This window comes from Ipomoea nil, unplaced genomic scaffold (assembly GCF_001879475.1).
Source record: "Ipomoea nil cultivar Tokyo-kokei standard unplaced genomic scaffold, Asagao_1.1 scaffold1770, whole genome shotgun sequence".
NCBI lineage: Eukaryota > Viridiplantae > Streptophyta > Magnoliopsida > Solanales > Convolvulaceae > Ipomoea > Ipomoea nil.
In genome coordinates this window covers 1,087,501-1,110,708 of record NW_017618198.1, presented here as the reverse complement: position 1 = coordinate 1,110,708, position 23,208 = coordinate 1,087,501, and the positions used below count along the sequence as shown (strand labels likewise).

At 32.9% G+C, this 23,208-nt stretch overlaps 1 protein-coding gene across 2 annotated transcripts; it reads left to right on the top strand.

Moving 5' to 3' along the window:
- The first annotated feature begins 9,746 nt into the window (after nucleotides 1-9,746).
- LOC109192491 (probable protein S-acyltransferase 15) lies at nucleotides 9,747-15,263 on the top strand. 2 transcript variants are annotated; one of them, XM_019343154.1, is made up of 7 exons: nucleotides 9,749-10,095; nucleotides 12,127-12,219; nucleotides 12,336-12,437; nucleotides 12,527-12,616; nucleotides 13,864-13,962; nucleotides 14,180-14,275; nucleotides 14,626-15,263. In XM_019343154.1, the coding sequence occupies exons 1-7, from the start codon at nucleotides 9,823-9,825 to the stop codon at nucleotides 14,719-14,721; spliced, it is 849 nt and encodes a 282-aa protein (XP_019198699.1). In that variant the 5' UTR covers nucleotides 9,749-9,822; the 3' UTR covers nucleotides 14,722-15,263. The 2 variants fall into 2 exon arrangements, with proteins under 2 accessions (XP_019198700.1, XP_019198699.1); XM_019343155.1 differs by lacking the exons at nucleotides 13,864-13,962; nucleotides 14,180-14,275; nucleotides 14,626-15,263 and adding an exon at nucleotides 12,866-13,253 and having other exon boundaries at nucleotides 9,747-10,095.
- Nucleotides 15,264-23,208: the final 7,945 nt, after the last annotated feature.

The following is a 23,208-nucleotide window of genomic DNA, read 5'->3' as shown; positions in this document are numbered from 1 at the left end:
AAAAAGCATTCTTTTTTGGATTGTGTAGCTTCAACTAAATATTTACCTTCATTTTATTTATTACATCTTTGATTGGCAAAGATTCTCCTACCTAACCTTCTCAATCATCTTGGTAAAGAATCACAATGAGATAAACAACTCTAATAGATGACTTATATACACAGGAGTTTGCTCATCTTTTATATATATATATATATATATATAGTCGTTAGATTCAACTTTTCTCTCCATTTTTTGATGTCTTTAAAATGTATATACACATTTAAAAAAAAAAAAAATTATGCAAAGAATTCTCTATGAAAGAAATTGATTTTTTTTCTTTAGTATACATGTGCAATGTAATTTTTTATGCTGACAATGGACCATCCAACTGATGGCCGGTGCCCAGTGTACATACCGGTCAACAGATGTGAACTACTGTGCATTTCTCTGTGTCATGAGATCAGACATCCATAAACGTGGATTAAGGAAGATTTATTATATGTATATGTTGTAACATCCTGACATCTAACCGAGTTAGAATGAAACTTATATGTTCTTATGTAGTACAATTGTGTATGTATATTTAATTGGGTGTTTAGTTGGAGGGATGGAATTAGGTGAAAAAGGAATGCAATTTTATGGGAGATAATGATGTGAGAATAAAGTAATAATATTACAAATTTGGTATACATGAAAATTGTAAGGGAATAAGTAGAAAGTTCAAAATCTTGAATGACCAAATTCAAAATTTACTTTTGAAAATTTATATAACAGGTAAACTCAATTGAGATTGTCCCCGACATTTCTCTTAGGGTACGAGAAGAAGACACATTGTAACCGAAAGAGAGAGGTCAAACATCAATTTTAGGAATTCAAATTACATTGTTCAAAAAAAAAAAATTATATAAAGACAAAAATGCCCTTGTTCAACGTCTGGTCCCTTATTTCTATTGTCCCTTGTATTGAACTTTTAATAAAGTTTTTGCAAGTTTTTCCTCAAAAAAATTAAAAATAAAAAAATCAAGGGCAAATATGGGGATCTATGAATTGCAATTCGTTGTAATTCCCTTTGTAATTTCCTTCAACTAAACAATAGTTTCTTCTTTCATGGAAGTGAATTGGCATTGAATTGCAATTCATGCAAACCAAACACCCCGGCCCATTAATTTTCTTGGGGAACATTATTGTACTATACAAAAATGCAGTGGAGTTCAGGCACTGGGAGTGAATATAATTGATGAAGAACAATCTAAAGCTCTCTCTCTCTCTCTGTTTATGTGGAGCTGACAAGTTGGAGACAAAACTCAAAAGCTAGCTAGCAGCATCAGTTCTGCCATTGCACCAACTCGAACCCAAAGATTATATATATATATATATATGATGAATAATTTTCTTTTAAGGTCCACACAAGGATATAATAATGTTGGAAAGGATAAAACAATGCGACAGTCATAGTACGATGTGCAGGAGAAAACCAATTACATGACTACTTCAGTATAGTATAGCATGAGTTTATAGTACGAAGACATATGTGTTTATGTCATGTTATATATATCCACCCCGAGATAAATTTTGAATTTTTGATCAAGTTATATTCCATTTTTACTCTATCAGCTCCATATATATATGGTGATATTGGGGTGTTTGGTAAATAACTGTTAGCTGATTGGGTCGGTGAATTTGACTAGTTGATAACATTAATTGATTGTAAAAAATGTTTGGTAAATTAGTCGTTAGCTGATAGATAATTACATGCAAAATGACTTTCTCAGAAACTACTAATTTAGATATATAGATAATCTCCATGTTGTCATTTTTATGTGGAAAGATGGTTTATATAATTATATGATTATAAGACACATTAAAGTTTGACTGATTAATGTTTGATAATATGTGTGTGTGTGTGTGTGTATATATATATATATATATATATATATATATATATATATATATATATATATATATATATATATATATATAGGAAAAAATTCAAATGCGGCAGAGGCTTTAGGAGCGGTCATATCAGCATTGTTCATTTTGCTTAATCTAACGGCATCTTTCTGAAGATTTGAAAATTTAAGCGTGTCTTGGTAAGTGGGGGGTGTTATGGTAAGTGGTAATTATAGTGGTCATTTATATCGATTGCTTGACAGAATACACCAACAGTGTTAACAAAAGACACCAATAGTGTTAGGAAAAAGCACAATAATGAAATGCACAAATACACACACACACAAAAACACACAACACACCCGAAAAAATACACCATATAACTCACCACCCCAATGGTGTATTTTCGAACACTTTGTGGTGCTTTTATTTATACCTAACTAATTGTGTGTTTTGGTGATGCGTATCTAATTTGTGCTTGTTTTTTTGGTGTGCATTTTTTAACATGGATGGTGTATATTTGTATAACGACGCACCTAACTTGGCATCAATACGAATCCTCAAATACACCAGAGTAAGGTTAATAATGCACCAATAACTAAAACACACAACACTATGATTTGATCTATCTGGTGCCCAATGACGACTTTAACCTTGCAGTTCACGTAGTGTGAGAACGTGCGCGTGTGAAAATATTGGAGAAGCCTTGATGAATGTAATTCATTGCATTTATCTAATCTAATGGCGTGTAATTGACCGCACCGTCACACCTGCACTTGAACCTTCCTCTCTATATATATATATATATATATATATGTATGTATATATATGTATGTATTATATGTTTATAGTTTTGGGGTGTTTGAACAGCTTGAGTTCTGTAGTACTATGGCCACCTGGATAGCAATATAATGAAATGAAAGGTTATAGTACATTTACTCCCTCTCACTTTCATTTTGTACTAGTGTTTATTTGATTTGTGTGGAGATTTTCATGTGGGGATTTGAGAATTGTATGACGGATATAAAAATAGTTGATTCTCGTTCATTAATATTTTTTTTCACAAATTAATAATGTAAGTTTTTTAAATTAAATTTTACCGTTTATAATAATGGTCCCAGTAAAATGTGAATCTGTGTATGCAAGTAGATAATGTATATGTACTAACATCTTCACTTATAGTCCTCTCACTTCAGAATCAATTGGGTGCAGGCCATTATTTGAGTCAGCAATATAATGCATGGCTGTATGAGATTTGGAGTAGACCGATCAGATATTTGATGAAGCCATGCTAGCCATATATATATAGAATGAATGCAAGTCTCCATCAATGGAGGGCTCACCATTTTGGATAATTGGTATATATATATATATATATATATATATATATATATATATATATATATATATATATCATTGTCCTTCTAACTCTGTTGCCAAATCAAACCAATACTCAATACTAAATATTCCGTACCTATAGTGGGGCTTGAGATGTGTGTGTAAGTGTATCTTGCAAGTAAAATAGTTCGATTATAATTTTGACTTGTTTGATCACAATTACGTGTTTTATTTGGTTAAACAATCAATATGAGTGTTTGATTAATTAGCTAGTTTTTTTATAACAATTTATTGTTGCAAAACACTAAAATTCAAAAAGCTGCTCAAAATAATTTTTTTTTTTTTAATCAACTTTTTTAGAAAGTCATTTTGTATGTAATCAGCTAACAACTAATTTACTAAACATTTTTTTTACAATTAACTAATGTTATTAACTAGTCAAACTCACTAACTCAATAAGCTAACAACTATTTACCAAACACCCCCAATAGTGTCGTAGGTTTGTTTACAATGTCAATTGATATCAATGACACACTTTTGTATCTATTAGGGCACAACGCTTACTATTATACTAAAATTTGTAATTTTGCATCAACTGATCAAACACTAGACTTAGCCCTCCAATCCCCTGTCCAATTGTACTAATTATAATCACACATGGCATATATACTTGGCTTGTATGTATTGACTAGTCTTTTTTATACGCGATGCGCAAAAATATATGCCCAATATTTATATTTTAAAAAATAACTAACAAATTTTTATTTTTTGAATGCTACTGACTCTATTACATTGTAGTATCTGATCTCATGACCTCCCACTTGGGAGAGGTCACTACATGTCTACATGCCATTTGAGCAAGGTGCTTGACACTAATTAAAATCTTAGTGAAATAAAATTTATTTATTATAGTAATCAAATATATAATGTCTATAAATAATGTTATCATTAATTTTTTTGGATGCTACTATACTGACTCTATTACATGTTATCATTAATTATTAAAAAATACATAAAAAAAAAAAAAAAGATATGGTGGATGCGCATGCATGGTAAAAGTAATGAAAAAGATAACGGAAGTTATAACGGTAAGGGTATTTTTGTCCAAAAAATTGTATAGTGCAACTCTAAAAGCACAATGTACAAAATAGATAGCATTAAAAACATGGACATAAATGAGGGATATAACTTTGGTTGAGACTTATTATGTTTTTAGATACCAAACGACACCGTAGAAATTACTACCATGACATGCATGTATTATGGGATTTGAAATATAGTTTGCTTGTAAATAAATCTCCTTTCTATGGAGTTAATTACCAAAATGGTTTCTTGACTATAGCGAAATTACTAATTTAGTCTTTGACTAACCAATTAAGTCCTTCGACTTTAAAAATTTTAACCAATTTAGTCCTCCGTTAGATGTCCGTTAACTCATGACCAAATTGGTAATTTTGCTATAGTCAAGGGACCATTTTGGTGCACAACTTCAGAAATTTTCAATTTTGGTGCTTAACTTTGTTATTTTTATCAATTTTGTTCCTTTCGATCAAATTGACAGTAAAATATTGTCGTATTTTATATTTTTAGGGGTAAAATCTTGATCTCAAGGAAACGTCTTCAATATCTAAACAAAACCATTGTAAAATCATATCTATATGTGTTTGATCGATGAGACTAATGGGGAAGACAGGCAGAACTAGCCATAGATCTATGAGATTTATAACGTCGACGATTGGCAAACTCATCTTTTTCTCTTAATATGATTTTTCTTTTGTTTAGATATTGAAGATATTTTCTTGAGATGATGACTTTGTCCCTAAAATATAAAATCCGGCAACATTTCACCGTCAATTTGGCTGAAAGGACCAAAACTGGTAAAAATAACAAAGTTAGGCACCAAAATTGAAAAAATTTAATGTTGTGCACCAAAGGTGATAAGACCTCAAAATCATGGGACCAAAAATGAAATTAATTCAAAAGTTAATTACCAAAATGATCCCTTAACTATAGTGAAATTACCAATTTAGTCCCGAGTTAACAACCCTAACGGAGAACCAAATTGATAAAGATGTTTAAAGTTGAGGTACTTAATTGGTCAAAAAAATAGTCAAGGACCAAATTAGTAATTTCATTATAGTCAAGGGACCGTTTCGATATATATATATATATATATATATATATATATATATATATATATATATATCCACACATGTGCACTGTTCTTTTTTTTTTTTTTAATTAATCGCCTAGACCGTCTAGGCGTTAGGCGTTACTCTACCGTTCGAGTAGCCCCTAGCACCTATTAAAATCCTGAATAAGAGTAACTTGATATTTCATTAGTATTTTAGAGAAACTTATATTTTTTGTCATAAATTGTTTTATAATGGCTAACTCTACTTGAATTATTCCCATAACCACTTTTCACCATTCAATTCTTAGCTTGGTTACTCTTTTCGCTAATGATTGGATGGAACCATTAAAACTTGTTTGGTTATCAGCGGTTTAGTAGTTAGCGGTAGCGGGTTGTGTTAGCAGTTATCAAATAGCGGATTGTATTAGCGTGTTTGATCAGCAGATTGTATTAGCTGTTTATAAAAAAGTGTTTGGTAAAATTAGCTGTTTAAATTAGCGGTTAACATGTAAAATGACATATATACCCTTATAACAATTAATAATTAATAATTAATAATTAATAATTAATAATAATAATAATTTAAATAAATAAATAAATAAATAAAAAGGGAGCAGCAAGCTGCTCCTCCCCTCTTGGCTCTTGTATTCCCACTTTTTCCACCGTCCCACATCGGTAGAAAAAGTGGGAATGGAGCCTTGAGGCTCCTATTTAAGAGGCCTCAAGGCTCCACAAATTCATTCGTTGTCCATCTGGGATGGGCAACATTGATCAAATTAAAGTTTAAAGTTTTTTTTTTTTTAATAAACAGGGGCGTTTTGGGGAAAATTTAATTTTCCCCAAAACGCTAATTGCAAACGCTGCACTTTGCAGCGTTTACAAAAGTAGCGGTTTGGAGCAAACCGCTGCTAACCAAACAGATTTTTTTGGCGGTTTGACATAGTCAAATCGCCAAAAATGGCGGATCCGTCGATAACCAAATATGGCCTAAATGTAAATTAAATGTTTTATAAAACCTAGAGAAAATTACATTTTTTGAAAAAGTATTTATTTTAAAAATTTTCAATATAATATTTCCATATAATTTTAAAAATATAATCTTCGAAAGCTTTTTGGCATCATATTCAAAAAAAAAAAAAAAAACCCTAATTTGTTTTACATTTTTTTGTTGTCCTAGTAAAATTAGATAGTATAATTATATCTAAACAAAAATTTTCTTTGTTTGGTCAATGGGTATATATAGGATACCATTAATAAAATTCATAATTTTTGTCGTTATATTGAATTATCAATATTAAATTTGTTTTCAAAAAAGAAATCAATATTAAATTTAAATCAATTGACTCATAAAACAAAACATACTGACATAAGATTGAAGGAAGAGGAATAATATTTATTATAAAATGGGAAGAAGAGTATACATACAATTGTTATTTTTGGATGAGTTTAATCTACATACAATACATACATACACAAATTCATACAAATCTAATAATACTAAAAATCTAATAAGAGCCAATAAAGTTAGGCTATTAACGAGAACAAAAAAATATGCTGGTGTAATTGTTTGTTAAAATGAATGGTTCATACTATTTTGATTTTATTATTTTTTTAATGATTTTCATTATTACCCTCTATTGCATTATTTTCTTCACTTAAATAACAATGCATCCCGTTAGTATAAACTTTAGTAATTGAATATTCCGTTTACTATTTATTAATCTTAATTTACTCATTAATTTCTATAAGAAAGGTATTAGGTTCGAACTCATTTCAATCAGAATTGACATAATTGATGAGAGAAGAGTTGACATAATTGTTAAATATATACTATGAATATGTTAAAATGTATTAAAAAAATATAATATAAAAATTAACATAAATTTTGGTCAACTAATTAGCCCAACTAAATACATAACATTCAAAGTTGAGCATCACAAATTATAAATCATGAACATTGAAAATCATTGTCTTATATTTAAAAAAAAAATAGGTTATTTTTTTTTTCGTTTAATTGATCTTCATTTGATTATTTAGAACAAGACTCAATATTTCAATTATGTTTTTTTGCATTATTGAAATGATTTAGATCATTATGGTATTAAACTATTAATATTTTTGTATGTATTAGATTAATTAAACAAATTACAGGGCGTTTGGTTGGAGGGGGGGAATTATGTGGGAAAGGAATTGTAATTCCATGGGAGTTGAATTACTGGGAATAAAGTGGGAATTTAAATTCTAGTGTTTGGTTGACAGGAATAGAATTACTGGGAATTTCAATTCCAATGTTTGGTATACATGGGAATTGAAAGGGAATAAGCAATATAAAGTCAAAAATGTCCATTATTGTTGTTAGACATTAATTTTAGGTTAAAAAAAGAAGGGGTAATTTTGACTCATCACTATCTTTTTTTCCCAGGAATTAACAGGGCGTTTGGTTGGAGGGAGGGAATTATGTGGGAAAAGAATTGTAATTCCATGGGAGTTGAATTACTGGGAATAAAGTGGGAATTTAAATTCCAGTGTTTGGTTGACAGGAATAAAATTACTGGGAATTTCAATTCCAATGTTTGGTATACATGGGAATTGAAAGGGAATAAGTAATATAAAATCAAAAATGTCCATTATTGTTGTTAGACATTAATTTTAGGTTAAAAAAGGAATGGGTAATTTTGACTCATCACTATCTTTTTTTCCCAAGAATTAAAATACCAGGGGGGACCTGGGATTTTAATTCCATGAAAATGGGGGAATTGCAATTCCATGGAATTGCAATTCCCTCCAACCAAACTACGGAATTTAATGGTCTTTGGAATTATGTGGGAATTAAGTGGGAGGGGAATTTAAAATCCCTCCAACCAAACACCCTGTAAAATCCCAGGGGGAGACATGGGATTTTAATTCCATGAAAATGGAGGAATTGCAATTCCATGAAATTGCAATTCCCTCCAACCAAACTACGGAATTTAATGGTCTTTGGAATTATGTGGGAATTAAGTGGGAAGGGAATTTAAAATCCCTCCAACCAAACGTCCTGTTAGTAGCTACAACAAAAAATAATACATATGCATTTAATTAAATTATAATTAAATGTTTATAATGCATTTATTATATTCAAAAAAATTATTCATTATAAAAAAATAGGGAAAATGACACTTTTTACCCCTGAGTTATATACCTATAGCACTTTTTCCCCCTGAAATGTTAAATGGACATATTTACCCTTAAAATAAATATATCATTTATTTTACTTCTCCAACAAATTATGACCATAATTTGGTTTAAACCAAACAAACACTATAGCAACCAAACCGAGATATTCCAAATACAATTTAGAATCGAAACCCGATATTTAGAGTTTATTAAAATCGCGAACCGGAACAGACGGTTCATGTTCCGAGCTGAAAAAATAAAATACATTTATTGTTGAATTTTGACTATTTTAAAATTAAAAAAAATTAAAATAAAGACAGTTCAAAATCGCAAACTGGATCCAGAACCGTCGGTTCACGGTTCAGGATCCAATTTTTTTAATTCATAATTTTAATAAATTGAAATCCAAATATTGGGTTCTAGTTCTGAATCATAATGGAAACTTTTAATTCGATTGCTTTAGTGTCCGGTTCAGTTCGAATTGAACCGTGGTCATCCCTACGTATACGCAATAATTTGTTGGAGAAGTAAAATAAATAAAATGTTTACTTTAAGGGTAGAAATGTCAATTTAATATATTGGGGGGGGGGGGGAGGGGAGGGGGGAATCACCACTTTTAGAATAATTGAGGGGGAAAAAGTGTCATTTTCCCTAAAAAAAAATTAAAAAAGAAGATATAATTTCATTAGTTATATATTATCTTTATTTTCTACAATTCAAAGACCTTCAAATTCATTAATTTATTATATTCACTATATTATTCATTGTTTCTTTTTTACACTATCTTGTAATTAAATATCAAAGTTATAGTATTAAATATATTATATATTTCTTTACCAAAGTATTTTATACAAATATAATAAATATTAATATTTTGATCAGTACTCTCACATGATAATCTACGGCACACATCTCATAACACATGAAACATGTAGAAGAAAAAATTACCACTGTCAAATATCAACACTTTGCAAAATAGATAATTCATAGTACAACTAAAATTCCAATCATATAAATAAATTTAAAACTTAAAAATACTCCGTAACATTTATTAGTGGTGCACAATATAATTGGAAATGTAGTTGGTAGTCCAATTAGAGAGAGAAATGAAAGTTGAAAATTTCCAAAAAGGCCTGTCAATGTTTGGGAAACGAATCTCATAATTCGATGGGGGCCCAAATATACAGAAGTGTACGACAAGTTGAATTTCAAAGCCCAATGAGCTGAGCTGAGCTGTGAAACTGTGAAGTCTGGCATTGTGTCTCAGAAACAGAAACTGATGCCAAACCTGCCTTTTCTGATCGCGCTCTGAAACTGCGGCGATGAAACTCGCAAGATTTCTATCAATTCCCATTCTATCAGTGCTCTTCTTAGTGGGCATTCTGTACTATGTCACTGTCTTCATCTTCATAGACGACTGGTTGAGTTTGCAGACCTCTGCTGGCTCCTTGAATGCTCTGATCTTCACTTTCTTGGCTTCTCTCTGCATTTTCTCCTACTTTGTCTGCGTGCTCAAGGACCCGGGTACTGTCCCCTCCTCATATGTCCCCGATGTTGAAGAAAATCAACTTTCTGATCACGAATCCGGGAGAATTGTACGTTTCTTTCTCCTTTCATTCTAGAATGATCTTTTTTATATATATACTCTATATGTTTTTAAATTTGTATGCATAACCTATTGACTATTGTATACATTGCTTTTTGGCATGGGTAAACCCGCCTTGTGATCTTAGAAGGGAGGTTAATTAGCTCCTAGGTTTAGGTTGCCATAGTTGATCAGTTCAAATAAAAAAGTTAATTGGCCGCTTCGTTAGGAGTCGAATTTGTAATCTTATGATTATGAAAAACTTAGTTAGGGTTGCCCTGGGAAGATGGCTTTCGGCTTGTTGTAATGTTGTAATGGTTTGGAGAGTTTGCTAGACCTTGCCTAGGAAATGAATTTCTGCTTAGGATCCTATCAGGCAACTATCTACATTGTTATAGAGAATAAGGATTTGTGCATAGGATGCTATCAGGCAACTGTTTACATTGTTATATAGGATAGGAATAAATAAAGTTTCATTCTTTCTGTTTAGTACTAACATTATTGTAGAGTCCCCAACTTCTGAAACCCTACCATTACACCCTCACTTTCATTGATTTTTGACTGAGCTGTGAACAATAAACAGGCTGTAATTGAAAGAGACACCAAATTACAGAGTGACTAAAGTAGGAAGATCTCAGAAAATTTTGCCAACTCCCACCAATTCTCAACCTTCCATTCTTTCATTTAAAAAAAATAAAATTATTAGCATATACTTAGCATTCCACGCAATTCGCTCTTTTTCTACCATTATAATATTAGTGCTGTTAAGAAGAGGTAGCTGCTGCTCTTATGGAAGGAGACAAGGAGCGGTTTTACATTATGGAGTGTAGGGTCAACTGAATTAGCCTTTTCACTTTGACTGAATTATACATAGAACCATTTTTTGACCATATAGGAAAAGAGTACCCGCAGTTGGGTGGCAGCCATACTGAACCTAAAAAGGATGCCTGAGATGATTTCTTTATATCTTCTTTCCATATTTGCTAGAACAGTAGCTTATCAATAAGTTATGGGATATTTTTATTTTTCTTCACTTCCCAATGTAAATGATTGGCATCCAGTATTCCTTGCAAATTATTTTGAAAAACTCCACCTGTTTCCCATTTTTTTTTTCAGTTACAGTGCAAACCCTTGTCAGCCCAAACAAGCCCAGAGTTATCCATATCATGCTATTGCAGTGCTTGATTTGACGAGCTTGTTGCTTGAATAGTTGTTAATAGATATTATGTTCCCATTTTTCCTTAAAAACTTCAGAAACTATGATGTTGGGTTGTCGATTATTTCTTAAGTTGGTGTAATTTCTTTCCAAAAATGTAGCATATGGACATCAGTGGAAGGTTGGACTGACATGGAAAATCACAGAATTTAAAGAAACCCACTGGACAGGGATGTCTGATCCTAAATTCCACTATACAGAATAATACTTTTACTTTATTTTGACAAGTAAAGACATAAAGGTAGGTTTCTTCCAAATTACAGAGCTAATACTTTAACTCTTAGAACATTGCCCAAAGGTTGAAATATGAATATCCACCAAAATAAGAATGTTTTGCACTTGTATAATACAATATGGGCCATATTTTCTAACTTTCATTAACATGAAGTTTCCTGGGCACCTATTGTTTTCTTCATAAGGATTCAAGTACAAAATTTTTATATCCTTATTTGGTATCTCTTCATTCACGGATTAGTCTCCAAGAATTGGTTAATCACAGCGAGTGGCTCTCTGGCCATTATCAGACTAAACAAGATTTACCACTATAACCCTATGGTTGTGATGGTTGGTCCCAGAGCTCAATCTGAATGAATTTGGCCCCTTAACGTATCGGGACTCCTTTTGAAAGCTTAGCACAAGATATATATGTCGAAGCCCTGTCTTTTGCTTGCAAACTACACTATCACAATTCACAAAGATGATTCCAGTGTGGTTCTCACAGAACTTCTGTAGTCTGAATTCAGCTCTCATCTAATAAATTGTCTAGAATGTCCAATTTTTATTGTTCACAAAATGTTGAAAGAATCTTACATATATTACATTCAGGCTGTACAAGCAGTGAAATGTGACAAGTGTTTGGGACACAAACCTCCTAGGGCTCATCATTGCCGTGTCTGTAAAACATGTATTTTGAGGATGGTAATTGCTCTTGTATTTCCCTTGTGTTATTTCCCTGTGAAATTAATGAGATATTTCTTTGTAGTGATTACATGATTAACGATGGATATGGAACTGGTACAAAACTTTGATTGCAGGACCATCACTGTCTCTGGATAAATAATTGTGTGGGTCATAGGAATTACAAGTCCTTTGTTCTTCTAGTCTTCTATGCCACTATTGCTAGTACCTATTCTTCGGTTAGTTGACTCAGTCCTTTTGTATGACTCTCCTTCATATCTGCGCTTTTTCAACTCATTAATTAATGCAAAAGTGTTAACTTTCTCAGATTATGTTGATAAGCAGCATATTTGATAAAGAATGGAGTTCTCCTCGTGCCAATGGATGGAATCCTATGACTACTCTCAAGCTCTTTTACGTAAGTTGGTTCTAAAGTAATTCTATGTGTTGGATTTGTAGTGTGCTGGCTTTGCTGAACAACTTATCTCATAGAAGCATGATACAATGAAAACTATATCCTTATGATATTTTCTTGATGATCCTTGCATACTTGGTCTAGATAAGGCATGGTAAGACCCTATAAAAGCTCAAGGAGACTATAGGATATCTTTAGCTGAGTTCTCTTATTTGAGTATCCTAGTCTAACTTATGATCTCTAAATTTGTAGCTGGACCATTTACAGTTAAAAAATTTTTTGAATTATATACAGTTGATTTGGAGACAACCAAGCTTCCCACTGCCAGCAATTTCCCTTGGTGGGCAATCTGTAAATTCCACCACTAGTCCTCTTTGAGGCTTGTGGTATGCCTTAGCCTGACTGGTGTAATTTTACCTTAGCTAAACTTTAATGCAGCCCAGTGACTATTGACATTGGACTTTGGCATGGATTTTAACTGAATTCCTGTGATGGCCCTCTTCTATCATGTATCCAAGGTGCTTTGTGGATTAGCCATTGTTCGTTAGCCTCGTGTAAAATGAATTATTGCCATGATCAATTTGAACATGCAAGGATAATACTGTTTAGCTATATCGTACTGCAACAGATCCAGCCTGATCAATATATATATATATATATATATATATATATATATATATATATATATATATTTTGAGGTGGTTATTTGTTTAGGTCTCTGTTAGAGTAAAGAAGCAGGAAATGAGACATGGAAGAGGAAATGCTTGTATTGAATGTGAAAAAAATCAAGGCCGTCACTAAGACACCCTCCAACAAGAGTTTCAGGCTCTTACCCAGCTACAGTAGCTAATATTATCTAATCAATATGTGATGCCTTCACTCTAGGGGAGGCTCCTTATTTATAATCTAATACGATGAATAAATAAGTAAATAGCATAATTTAGGTGATTTGTCTTCCCTTAGTTTTCTGCTCCAATCCGCTTAATTATGCTGCAAATCTGATTGTGTGCTGCAATAAGTAAATAGCTTGATTGATTGATTACTTTCCATTTTCATTTGCATCTTGACTTATTGCCTTATCAATCTCATATGCCCTTGATTGATACAATATTTGGATCTGACTTTACTATTGCCTTGTCAATCTCATTTACGTTTTTAGAAATTGTCATTTTTCCATGTTCTACTTCCTGTGTCCATGCTACCTAGGTGCCAAGTTAAACTTGAAAATCTGATGGCACTAAGATTTTCAGGTTACTTCTGGGGTCATGATTTTTGGCTTAACCTTGACATTGGGAACTCTCCTTAGCTGGCATATTTACCTCATTGCTCATAATATGACAACCATAGAGGTAAGGTGCCGGGTTATGTTACCAATTTAGCCTTATGGGTTTTTTTTTTTTTTTTTTTTTGAAAGGAACCAACTTAATTCATTAAATCAGTAGAAAGAACATCAACAAGGAAAGGAGGAGGGCAAGCAATCCACTCCTCGCAATCTGAGCCTTATGGGTTTTATTTATTTATTTTGAAGTTTTTATTCTTATTGATATGCTTATGATTTTCTAACAGTACTATGCGGGAAGTAGAGCAGCTTGGTTGGCAAGAAAATCAGGTGTGACCTATCGTCATGCCTTTGATGTTGGAACTTACAAAAATATAACTCTGGTATCTCTCTCTCTCTCTCTCTCTCTCTCTCTCTCTCTCTCTCAAGGGTGTGTGCACATGCATATTTTTGTCTCTGTATGCATACTCCCGTTTCTTAAAAGATGGTGGTGTGTAATGCATCTGTATGTATGGTGATGGGGATGCACACAACACATGATTGGCACCTTTATATACTAACTTTGCAATGTTGACACTTAATTGGGCTGGCCCGGTGCGAATGGGGATTAGTTTGAGTATGGTACGGGCTTAAAGGTGCCTCCTACAGTTAGGACTTGCTCAGGACACCTCATAGCCTGACCAAAAAAAAAAAAAAAAACTTTGCAATGTTGAGAAATTATTTTTTTTACCAGGTTTTAGGTCCAAACATGCTGAAATGGCTATGCCCCACAGCTGTGAACCATGTCAAAGATGGTCTTAACTTTCCAACATTACGTGATAATTCATGAACTGATCTGCATCAGCAAATGCTTGTGCAAAAGGGTTTCATCGTTCTTGAGAATCATCACATCAGAAATTTGGCATCTATATTCCCTTATTATCAGATATGGAAGTGAAATGCATTTGGGAGAGTTAAACATGAGTGGCAAGCGGGAGATACTATACAGATCTCTGTCAATAACTCTCACAATATTCTGAAGTTCAATTTGGTGATTGTTACTTCTGAAAAACAAATCACAAGGTCAGACAATGCAGATGAATTACCTAGTACACCATTCATAACTTTTGCTTACAATGTTCGTCTTTGAGAATATACAAGAACTGCAGATCTGCTTGATGCCCTGACTTACAGGAAGGTAGTAGAATACTAATGTCCCGATTTCTTATAAATTCTTTATATCCCACTTCTCCTATTTCATTTCAAGTTGTTCATATAGACTGGAACTATAACCTCGTCTATTTCAGCTTACCCTGTATAACTGCTACAAAACGTAGATATCTCTTTATACATAATTAACAACGCTTTTACGGGCTAGATATGTTTCTGGAAGTTTTGGTTTCATTCCTATTTCCTACCTGCTCATGCATGGCCAGACTGACCTTACACAATTCCTTGCAAGTCTTATCTTCTGGAAAAATCATCATATGAGTTAAACGAAAAATTTATCGAGAAAAATGGAAAATTTCTTTGGTGTTTCACATGGCATGTGAATGACAGGGTTGCAGAAAGGCTTTTAGCCTGGTCTAACCATTTGGCTAAGATATACAGATCTTGAATATATCCTGATTGAAATTTGGATCTGTAGTCTATAGAGTCATCTGATGGTGAGGGACCTAACTTGTTTTGCTCTACTGGAAGCCATTTCTGATGGTTTCCATGTGCAAAATTGCATACCTGTGACCTGTGGGGATCCCTCTTATCCACTTCTTCAATATTTTAACTGGAAATTTCAGTTGTTTGGTATATAATATCAGGTTAGATCTGACCCAGGACACATGGATTGAGCCTGACAGTCGCAATGTAGGAGCTACACACCTACACTTAATGTGGTAGATTTCTTATGAGCATCAGACACGAATCCTCTTACCTAATGAGTCGTTTAGTTATTCATCCACTATCTTGTTGGGTCAAGGTGTGGTGACTCTGATCGAGAGAATTTCGCCTTTATGTAGGCAAGGTTAGATTTGACCTAGATTTCTGCAAAACTGAGACTATTTTTTGAGTTTTTTTTTTCTTTAAAGAAATTGCCCTTTTGAATCTTGCAATAATAATATTAGAAGTTATATTTTTATACTTTCCATTAATTATTTTTGCACATATATTCCTTAATATTTATGAAATTACTAATTTGTCCTTTACCATAGAATGTGACAGCATGTGGATGGAATTAATAGTTACAACTAAGTTTTGTCATTATATTATGTGAATTGGATCTTTTGACAAATGATTGAAGCCTTGAAAGGCAGAATCTTGGAGATGCATGAGACAGTAATACACAGGCCAATAACTATCATCCATGTATATGCCAATAATTTAGTTTCCTGAAAAAAAAAATTCAAATAATAGTACTGTATTAGTCCTAAATTGTCACAGCTGTGAATGTTTTTCTCATGGTTCAACAATGTTTGAAAACATATTCAACCTCGAGATCTTGTACAATTGGTATCGCTCATTAACCAGGATAACCTCAAACTAAGTTAGTCAGATAGTTTGGTAATTCTTCCTCATTGTGGTCAACTGGTCATTTGCCGGCTAGTTTCACTCAGAGCGCATATTCAAATAATGACTGTGAACTTTTCCGTGAATCAAAGGTATCGCTTATTAATCATACAATTACTAACCCAGACATTGTGATGTCGGATGAGATGTGGAGAATTGAATGGTGGAAGACATTGGGACCTGATTGAACATGGAATGTATGTGACATAATATAATCAATAATACAACGTGGGTGGTGGACATTGATTATTGTACTAGCTACTCTGTATTGTCATAGTTGATTACACTGTTGCGGATATGGTTGTAGCGCAGTGGCAGCGTCTTTTGATTGAGATTCATGTCTTCTCCTCATATCTTGGCTTTGTCAATTTCATTCATTGGGCATGGTGATTTCTCCATCACACCATGTGTGTGTTCCCTACTCCCCTTTGGTAGTTAAGATACATGGTTACGTGGCATCGTTGATGAGTATGACAAGTTTTATCGAACCAATATGACGGATTTCTTAGTAACTATCATGTTAAATTAGAAGCATTAGATCTCGATTTGATCAACTAATCAGGATGTTTGGATCGTGTAAACTAATTAGGATACTTTCTGCACCTCTTTTAATATGGTTATTTACGTCGTTGAAATTAACAAGTTTTCTCTAAGTAGCTGATAGCGTAAATGGCATCGGGGGTTACGAATACGTACGTTGCAATCAAGTAAAAGAGAGCGCTTATAGGTTAGTCGGTCGGTCTACCAGGTGACGACTGAGCGGTCCGAGGCTACATTGTATATTATTACAAGTAACAAACTATTACAAGTGAAGTAGATTGCACTGTAGAGTAAATCATAAGTGGTGTGATGTTACAATCAGATAAATATGACAAGGGAGGGATCCAGGAGACCCCCCTATTTATACTAAACATGTCGGCCTAAACATTTAATGCTCCGCTGCAACTTTGCAAGTGGCTTGACGTGGTGCACTCTTGTTGGCTTGGTCAAACAGTCGCCCCGCAGCTACTTGTAGGTTGATTGTCCGAGGTAACAGAGCCGTCATTCCTGCAAGTCGCCAGTTGCTCCACCTGGAGGCGTAAGTGGGTCCCTTTACTTGTAGAGTTGTAGTGTAAGCAAAACTTTCCAGCTTGTAGAGTGTGGCGCCATGTAGGCCGACCAGGTGACGTACGACGGACCGGCCTGGTGGTGCTCCGTTGGGGCGATTCTAAGAACATCTTCACCTATCATGAGGCTTGTTAATACGAGCGGTACGATAAGTGATCTGACTCCATCTAGCCGGTGGATCTGACAGACCGACCGAGTGACTGAAGTGGTGGCGGTCCGAGCAGGTGGTTGCAGTACAGGTAGTCCTTGTGCGTATTTACTCATCACTAGCGTGTTTTGATTAATTAACATGTCAAATAAGGAGTGCCGCTCAATCTCGATTTGATCGCCGACCAATCAAAATATACCACGTCAAGCGAGATTTGTCATGTCGATAATTTTAAACATTTTTTTGTTTGATAGATGTATTTTATTGCCACATATTGTATTGATCTCGTGCTTAAAGAATGCAAGTCCCTACCACTTAAATCAACATTTTTTTTTATTGTTTCATATATTTCAAATGATGATATGACATCAATCATGCATAATTTCACTTGACATTATGAGGTTTACACTAAATCACCTACTTGGACCCCCTCTTGTTCAAATCTAATAATAACTGCACTTGAATTCTATGAACTTTCATTTTCTATTTCACTTTACTCATCATGCAATAACCTTTTTAGTGAATTAGCCAACTTCACCCGTGTTTACCAAAAAAGAATTATTAATAAAATACGAAAAGAATCCATCACATATTGTCCACAGTAATTAGGAGGGCAATATACCATCACTCTTTATATATATATATATATATATATATATATATATATATATATATATATATATATATATATATATATATATAGATCGAAATCATTTTTTGTGTTTTTATTTTTGGTACGGTGTGCAAATGACACAACTTTATTAATAATATTGAAATTAATCAATTTATAAGTAATCAATAAATATAAAAAATTATTACACTTATCACTAATTAAATATCAATAAGGGATGGAACTTTAGGGTAGCACGTGTATACACGGAGCAAAAAAAAAAAAAAAACATATCGACTAGCAAACTCACTTTTACATTAATCTTGAACGTGGGCCAGTGGTATTTAGCTCTCCTCCATTGGAGCTTGAGGCGCAGGACTCGTAATGCTTTTGTTGCAGATCTAAATATAGTTTTTTGACCTAAGAGAGTCTAGTATAACATTTAATAATAGCAAGTTTTGCATGTGTTTACCCTCATCCAAAAATGAATAAATAGCAATTAATTATTTGAAAAAAATTGTCAAAAAAATATGCAAAAGAAAATGGTTTTTAGCATTAAAATATTGAGTCAAACAATGGATGCGAACTATGTGCTGAGTCATCATATCGTATGATATGAGATATCACGCCAAAGCACCCGAACTCTCCACAAATTATTTAAATCCATTATCAGTCATCAAATCAAATAATTGGATTAAATGTTAAATTATAAAACCAACATACATAGCATAATCCCAAAGGGTGCAGTTTATCTTGTCTATATCATCAAATAATGATTGCAGGTTTACTCGTCACCCAAAAAAAAAAAAAAAAAAAATAGTGTCATAATGTGACGACGTCCCATATTATTTACTATTGATAAAATTTTGGATCAAAATATATACTGTTTAAGTCTTGTGGTATAGTCAGGGTTAGGCTAACCCAATAAGATAGTTTAAAAATGACAAATGAGCTCTCTTTGTGAGGAGAATTAAGATCATGTGTGTACATACGTAATCATGCTATATCTTCTTGCAAATTAAAATCACTTCCGGACCACATCATTGTTATATTAATTTTTTAATTACTGTCAAAACTCTTTCTTAATTTGTAGTGTGATCCATCAATTACTGGCATATGTCCATGTCTGATGAGTCATTGAGTCACCATGATTTACATCCCCCAAATGTTCTGTCGAACTGTATAAGGGCTTTTAATTTGGAGTTGAGGATTCTCCTATAAAGAAGAATGTGAGATGTCCTAAATCTTAATGATCATAACTCCTACATGTCCTTTAGCGGTTGGTATTCTCAAATTAATTAATTTACATTCCGTATTAGATGAAGATGATTCTTGTACAACTTATTGTTGTAATTAATTAATTAATTAAGAGAAAAATACACTTTCGTCTCTAAGTTATAGGGTAATTGTAAATTTCTTCCCTAAGTTATTGTTAACGTTGCACTTTTCATCCATATATTTATTAATAAAACATTAGAGACGAAATTTACAATTTTAGTATAACTCAGGAACAAAAAGTAAGCATAAAAGGACAAAAAGTGAACATGACAAACACTTATGAACGAATTCTACAATTACTCTATACTGAGACAAAAAATGTAATTTTCACATTAATTAATTACATAACATTATGAATCAAGCACTGACAAATACAATGTGGCCGGGCAATTTATATCCTACACCACGGCGCGCGTTGCACTATGCGTCCAGATGCAAAACGACGTCGTTTTATTTTTATTTTTTTTTTTAAATTTCCCGCCCCGGTGAATGGCAGTAGTTTTTTCTTTAAAAAAAACCCGTTGTTCAAGAATGTACATAATGTTATACTAGAATACACATAATTGTATACATGAATGTACATAATTATATAACAAAATATACATACTCTTTTTAAAAGATAATACACATAATATAACATAATACATAATAAACATAAACTTTTAACATAATACACATCAACTATTAACATAATACACACAAATTTTCTGATTCGGATGTACATAATTGTATAAAAAGAATGTACATAATTGTATAAAAAATGTACATAACTGTATGAACCAATACACATAACTGTATGAACAAATACACATAACTGTGTGAACAAATACACATAATTCCAACAACTTCCTACCGCGCCTCTCAAAAGTCAAAACGACCCAAAAACGACGTCATTTTGAGAGGCGCGTAGCGCACAGTGCTATGTGCGCCGTGGTGTAGAGTATAACGATTGATGTGGCTGTATGTCGTGTTGAAATGGCAATGTGTGACGTGGAGATCAGATCGATAAGTGACGTGTCCACATGTTATACAATTCTTTTAGGATTTAATTATATTCTATGGTCCATTTAATTAATATTTCTAAAGATAATTAACACAAATTAAAGAAAACTCCACATTTTAATAATTTTAATTTCTCTATCTTTCATAAACTAGATAAACGATGACAGTGTATACGCAACTTGTAATTTTCGGCAAATTATTGTGTGGACTATGATCCAAAACAACATCAATTTAATGTTTCAAAAAAAATTAGTTTCGCGCGCGTATTAAAATAATAAACATTTTGCAATAAGATAATATATTTTATAAGTTAGAATAATGTACTTTATGAGTTAGAATAATATATTTTATAAATTAAGATAATATACTTTATATATTTTTGACCGTGATTCACGATCTACGAAATAATGATCGGTAATTTTCTATGTTATGTATATGTACATAAGAAATATAATTATGATGAATTAACGCAGGTGGAGAATCCATACCCCATTGAAGCCCATCGCGATTCGAATCTCTCAAGGAACACAAGATGACATAACACATCTATACCCTTTTTCCTAAAGTTTAATAAATTCTGTAATTTCCTGAACAGAATATACTTGGGATAATGTCAATTGAGTTGGTCGAACATCTGGTTTGGTAATCACATCTGGCTCTAATATCATTTTGTAGTTTACTAGGATCAAACAAATATCACTATGCTGAAAACTATAGCTAGTAGTGAATGCGTAACTTTAATTATTTTCTTATACCGTTACATTTTCGAGATGCAAGTGCTGGACTTGGCCGTTCAGGTCTCCGACCAACTATCCCCTATCATTTGGTGCTGGAATTGGCCCTTTACCGGCCTCTTCCCAACACACATTATGGGTTTCGAGTTCGACTCTCTATGGGTGCCGCTTATTAGTCTTCTCGGTTACGTTTTAGCCGGTTAACTAAAGACAACTTAAACTAGTTTTTCTTATACGGCCACATTTTCGAAAGGCAAGTGCTGGACTTGGCCCTTCAAGTCTTTGCCCAACTATCTCCTACCACTTGGTGCTAGACTTAACCCAGCCTTCACCGGCATCTGCCCAATGACACACACAGGTTTTAAATTTGACTCCCGGTTAATGCTGCCTATTTGTCTTTTTCGGTTTAAACCGGTCAACTAAAGACAACTTAAACTAGTTTATCTCCTTATAACCCTTTAATTTACCACTTAAAATTGCAGGACAAGTTTCATCAAGAGTCGCCTGGCCTTCATAAAAATTGACTTACAAGCTTTCCCATAAATCAAAAAATACACCCAATAATGAGAATATACCTTAAAATAAAATCATAAATCCATTCACCATTTTGTGATTCTTGTAAGCAAATAAAGTGAATCCGATCCACGTGCATTATTGGATGAACCTGGACGTAGAATTATATCCAAACCATTATCTTATGACTGTCATTAATTAGGAAGAATTATGTGTGATGAAACACGCGGCGAATCGCTAAATTAAACATTAGTAATTCCGAAATTCTGTCCCCCCTGCACTGCAACTTTTGCTGAATAAATTGGCAGTTAGATCTGGCCTGCTCTATTCTAGCTAATACATTAATTATTTAATTTGTATTTTTATTGTTTACAAGTTGGCATTTGATATTCTCTGCAAAAAATTTGCCCTATGCATTATTTGGAACATCATTAATATTCCTATGGAATATTTTCAAATCTATGCATCTCAATTGAACCCATGCGTAGTACATGTTTGCAAGTACGTGACCAGTAACATGCCTTGGGTCATTATAATATGATTATGTTTGTTTATTATATGAATTCAAATTGGTAACTTTGAGGGCAACATGATCGAATTAGTCCAGCAATTAGTGTGATAATCACTGTAATTAAGTTTCAATTTCGAGTTCATGTAGGTGTTTTCTATTGGACTTCTCGATTTGAGCAAGTCAACTGTATATGCGCAACTTATTAAATCAGTTTATCATATTGTGATTCTTTAATCGTTAAGGTTACAAAGCAGACTTCATTGAGAACGCATGCACTACTACACTTTTGATATATTCTTCTTATAAGTTCACCTTCTAATATTCACTTCATAATAATGCATTAATCTTTCAATTTGTTTTTAAATAATTGATTTCTAAGTGAAATATTTTTAACTCGGGATGAAGTACAATTGACCACTTTATAAACTGTCAATAAATATAAAAAGTTTTTTTGTGACGTTCATCCAATTGAATGCGCTTAAGACTTGGGAGTGCAATTAGAATAATCCATTATTCCATCACCCTAGCGTAACCCCTCTCAAGAGGTAGGTCGTTTTGAATAATTAAATTTCCGTAAATCAAAGCTAAGTTATATATTGGAATAAAATCACTATTCAAGCAAGAGAAATTTCATATGGAAGGGCCCAATTGGAATGACCTAATGACCGAAGTTTTTTTTTTTTTAAACAACTAGTATTTGCACCCGTGCGATGCACGGAATAAATTTGTTGTAATATAGTAAGAATACATGAATCGATATATAATTATTTAAATTAGAACATCCAATATTATATAGTGCAATTAAAGATATGGTTTGCATCGTTTATATATTTTGATGTTATTATTGTTTGAATTTGTGTAAATAATTGCTC